The sequence below is a fragment of the Echinops telfairi genome, unplaced genomic scaffold (assembly GCF_000313985.2).
Source record: "Echinops telfairi isolate 266 unplaced genomic scaffold, ASM31398v2 ScPeMD7_30;HRSCAF=105, whole genome shotgun sequence".
Lineage (NCBI taxonomy): Eukaryota > Metazoa > Chordata > Mammalia > Afrosoricida > Tenrecidae > Echinops > Echinops telfairi.
Genome location: NW_022103927.1, coordinates 1279825 through 1284662, shown reverse-complemented (window position 1 = coordinate 1284662; position 4838 = coordinate 1279825). Strand labels below are relative to the sequence as shown.

General features: G+C 52.8%; 1 protein-coding gene across 2 annotated transcripts in view; it reads right to left on the bottom strand.

Annotated features, from left to right (window-relative positions):
* Nucleotides 1-1540: 1540 nt before the first annotated feature.
* The window catches only part of AKAP8 (A-kinase anchoring protein 8), a 9596-nt gene continuing 6298 nt past the window's right edge, over nucleotides 1541-4838 (bottom strand). For both annotated transcript variants that reach the window (XM_004715535.2, XM_045289745.1), the window contains one exon: nucleotides 1541-3056. In XM_004715535.2, coding sequence (XP_004715592.2) covers nucleotides 2547-3056 — 510 coding nt within the window. In that variant the 3' untranslated portion in view covers nucleotides 1541-2546. The remainder of the gene's footprint in view (nucleotides 3057-4838) is intronic.

The following is a 4838-nucleotide window of genomic DNA, read 5'->3' as shown; positions in this document are numbered from 1 at the left end:
CAGCTCTTATCACCATCCATCGTGTCAAGCACTCTGGTACATGTTGCCATCACCATTTTCAAAACATTTTCTACCACATAGCCCGTGGCATCAGCTTTTTTTTCCTTCCCTCCTCCACCCTCCTCCCTCATTAGCCCTTGACAATTTATAAATTATCTTTTCATGTCTTACACTGACCGATGTCTCCCTTCACCCACTTTCCTGTTGTCCGACCCCCTGGGAGGGGGTTATTTGTAGATCATCGTGATCAGTTCTGGGGACTCTAAGGAGCAGTTACTACTTAGGAGTATTTTCAAGAGAAAAATTTCTGGGAGCAAACGAGAGGGTATTGCAAAGTATTGCTGAACGGAGCATCTTGTCAAGAACAATGTTTCTGAGTCTTCAAAGGCATCGGAGAAGTTAAAAGCTTCTTGGCAGATGGGCAGAGGATCTGCCTCAAGGGAGGAGCCCCAGATCACCGCGTGACTTGTTCCCTCGCAAGGCCTGGACCCCCAGGTACTGCAATGCCCACCTTTCTGATCATGTATCACCCCTAAAAGGTGTGGTAAGTTTCTGTGCTTTAAAGAAACCCTGACTCTTCTAGAATTCGGCAGCTGAGCAATGTCTTATCGGGTGGCCAGAATTATTCCCCAAGGGTCTTTCCAAAATCTGACTGGAGATTTGTGCATACTGATGAGCACTCTAAGCAGCTGTCCCCACCTCTTCCTGAAGCGGACACTAGGCTGCTGTTCCTAGGGTTTTGTTTTGTAATGGTAGCGAGGGTTGCCAATTCTTTTAACCTGTTTTTTAGTAAGCAAAGGCGCTATCTGGAGAGTTCACAGCCACTGGTGGCTCAGGCTGATGAGAGGTTGTCCACGTGCTTTGATACCTGACCCTGAGAAGAGGCTACTCTGCAAAACCACACCAAACTAGCCGCCACTCGGAAGTTCTCACTCCTGGTGACAGACCCACATTAGAGTAGAACTGTTCGTTTCCCTTAAACTCTGGCACCACTGGGCAGGTTCATAGCGTGTGCAAATAATAGCCAAGTGCCAACCATACCTTCTAGGAAACTACTGGTCCTTCTTAATTTACTCTTTAAACAGCCCTAAAAGCTGACTGATTGCCCTCAGAGCCGAGAACTGCCCCATTGGGTTTCCAAGGCTGTCAACCTGTGGGGAAGCACACTGCGGCACCCTCCTCTGGTGGATTCAAACCGACCACCTTCTGGTTAGCAGCCGAGCATGTAACCACTGTGGCTCTCACCTTCAACAAGCGGCCATTTATTCCCATCATGTCAGGAAATACAAGGACGCCCATTTATACAGTCCAAGTGGTTCTTCCGACAGCCAAATGGGAACCTCACTAAAACCAATTCACGCCAGACCTTCGGCTATTGTGACTCCAACACCGAGTAGTCCCCTACTGCCCTTTGGCACCCGACTAATGCTTGATGGTGCCCTCATGGTTTTTGTCTTTGAAGAACAAGCTAGGGTTGTTCAAATCAGCCCAGCCATACAACACCCACGGTAAGAGTAGAGACCATCTAGAAGCACCAAGGTGTTACTGAACTAGCAGTTTTATTTCGGTTGATAGCTAAGATTGACTTTTTCATATACATATATCCATCTTTTTGTCTCTGAGGAGGCTCCCTGAGGGCAGGGTCTGGGTCTCAGACATTGATATCATAAATTAGCACCTGGGACAAGGTAGATGCTCATCAAAGATCTGACTGGGAGGTGTGCAGCAGGCTAAAGGGGTGCAGGGAAGCACACCCTTTCTTCTGCTCCCTTTCAGTGCCACCAGCTTCCCTCCGCCCCAGACAAGCTCCCGAGGAAGCGCGTTTACTAGCAGAGCAGTTCAGTTGAGTGCGCTCACCTGTCTCTCTAGGGCCGGGGGTGCTGGTTTTCCCTGTGCGGTGGTGACACCAGCCTTTTGTGTTGGGCACTTTTAAATGGAAGTAATCAATGTACAAAAAGAAAGGGAAAATCCCAAACTACTGAGAGCGTGGGGGTGGGAACATGGGCTCCGTCTTGCTGGGGCAAGTAAGAAAGGTAGGCCAGACCTGCTGGGCCTGAAGTGCTCACCCTTGGGCCAGATGACAATCTCAGGTTAACAAGACCTGGTTCCAGATGGTGGCCAAGGAGTGAGGCTCAATGTGGAGTCGAAAACAAGGAATTCTAAAGGGGGTGGGGAAAACCAAACCAACCCGTGTGGAGCATGACACAGCTCCAAGAGTGGGCAGCTCCAAACCCCATTCCCTGAAACAAGATTGGGGGGATGGAAGGCTGTGAGTGGTTGCATTCACTTCTGTTATCGACGCTTAGTATCCCAACTGCCCCAGGGGGCATGGGGGTGGGGGTGCAGCAGGTAGTTGCAGGGGGTTGCTGAGCTTCCTGGGGCATCTGCAGCCCCCACCCTTCCCCGGCAGGTCCAGTGGGAGGCGGCACTCTCCTGAAGGAAAGGGTGGGGTTGCCAAAGAGGTGTACTGAGCACTGCGGCCCCCACAAGCCAGAGAAGGGCAAGCAATGCATGAGTCCTTCAGGGGAGAGCTGAGGGCGGAGGGGTCACTCGGTGGGAAGAACATGAACATCTTTGGACTGTGCGTCAGTCTGGTCCATCTCGCCTTGGGTGGTGTCTTGGTCTGGAACCAGGCCTGTGACGGGGCTCTCTGCCTCCATGGATGGCACTGCAGGGGCCACCTGGGCTGCCACTCCACCCCCAACATCCACAGCTCCATCTCCGGCCTTGGCTTCAGCCCCACGTGTGGCTTCCACAATGGGATTCTCCTCTGCCACCGCTTCAAGGGCTGTCCCTTCCGCTGCCGGCTGTTCAGGAAGAGGGCCTCTGGTGGCCTCAGCTGTGTCCACAGGGCTCTCCGTGGTGGCGGGGGGCACTTCGCAGCACTCGGGAGCTGGGGCTCCGTCCCCATCCACGGCCCGCACAGCCGCTGGGATCACCCTGGCGAGCACTTCTGCAGCAGCCTCTTCGGGGGTCTCCTCCTTGTCTCCACCTCCCAGACAGTCCTCTCCCTCAGCTTCTGGGTCGGCAGCTTCACTGGTGAAAGGGTCTTCACCCTGACCGAAGAAGAGGGCACGAGGTCACTGAGACTGCGTGACAGAAATGCTCAGCAGACAGCCTGGGACACTGGGAGGCAGCTGGGGGCTGAGCTTCTACAGATGGCAGAGAAACTTCGCCCTCCACTACACAGCGGTGGCATGAACACTACTGGGTCCCAGACAAGACATCCTGTTTGGTAAAGCTCATCCCAAAAGAGCGGGGAAATGGAAGGAGAATGGTGTTTCCCCACAAATCTGGGAAGCTTCTCGACCCGCTCCCTCTGTGCTTTATGCACGCACGTTAACAAACCGCCGCAAGGGCAAGTGCACGAAGAAGCCCTCTTTCCCTCACTGCACCAAGTCTCCTTTGCCAGGGAGAACTGCCCCTGGGTGGGGGTGGCCTCCCAAAGGATACACCCCCCACTTCCTCCCGAGTGGCTGGCGGTTTCAAACTGCTGGAGGTGAGCTAAGCCGCTCAATCACCACAATGCTTCCTTAATCAGATACGCCGTGAAGTGGAATTTCAGGTCTTAGACCCCTCCCCATGCATGTGAGAGCTGTCTGTCCCTCGTCTTCCAGCCCCGGGGGAAGATTAGCTGGCAGCCACAATGCTGCTCAAAAGGGGGCCAGGCTCCAAACCCTAACTCTTACCAGCACAAGCAACAACCCTCCAACTTCCAGAAAGTCAACCATTAAGGCTGCCCTGTTATGGAGAGTGCTCTCAAACACTAAACGGGCTCTTTACAAGGAATGTCTACCTCTAGCACTGTGCTCCCCGGAGCACGACCTGTATGGGATCAGAATGACCTCAGCAACTGGAATGGTGAGCTGGGAGGAGCCTAAGGTGACTGGGGGAGGAACAGCTCTCAGTGGAGTACGAATGGCTGTACAGCCCCAAGAAGGGAATCCTGACTCGGGAACGGGTCCGTGCACAAACCGCCGAATTGGTGAAGCTGCTGTGCGTAACCTCAGCCACAACGGCGGAGATGCAAAAAAAGCAAGGTGGCTGGAATGGCATGAATAGAAATGAAAAACCCTGTCCGTGAGCTGAACCTGACCGTGGGCCTAGCAGCTTCAAAAAAACCCCCAAAACCATGAGTTCATTCTTAGGTGATCTGATTTGGGTGCATTTAAAGGACTATGATTCAGCAATATTTCACCTTTATGATAAAAAGAACCAAAAGCTCCCAAGGGCTGGTAATGGAAACAAATGGGGCTTTTAAGTCTACTCATTGGCACCGCAGAAGAAAGGTCTGGTGATCTTATTTCTGAAAACCTTACGGAACAAAACACACTTGTCTTCTGACATAGGAGATCGCTATGAGGCTCGGTAGGCAGAATGCATTCTCAGAGGCACTTAACTGAGAAGGGAAAACAGGCCCTAAAGTTGTTCTGCCAAAAGAACAGTCAAATTTGACTTGGAAGAAGCAAGGATAGGGAGACAACTTCTCACGGACTTTGGACATCAGCCAAAAAGAGGAAGGCCCTCAACAAGCTGGATCGACACAGTGGTTGCAACAGTGGGCTCAATTCACAAGAGGTGGTGCAGGACCAGGCGGCACTCATTCCGTGGCTGCTGTGGGCCAGGACCGACTCCGGTGCCCAACTAGAACAAAAGTTGGGCTTTGGGCTGGAGTTGAGCCAGCAGTCCCAGGAGACGATTCTTGAGCGACACCTCTGGGCTGCTTTCCTGAGCAGTCAGCATCTACTCTCTCCCTTCCTGGTGAGACGCAGCATGACGGTACATCATGTGGCACCACATTCCAGGACATCCCACCCCCCTTCACCTCTGTTTCCAGC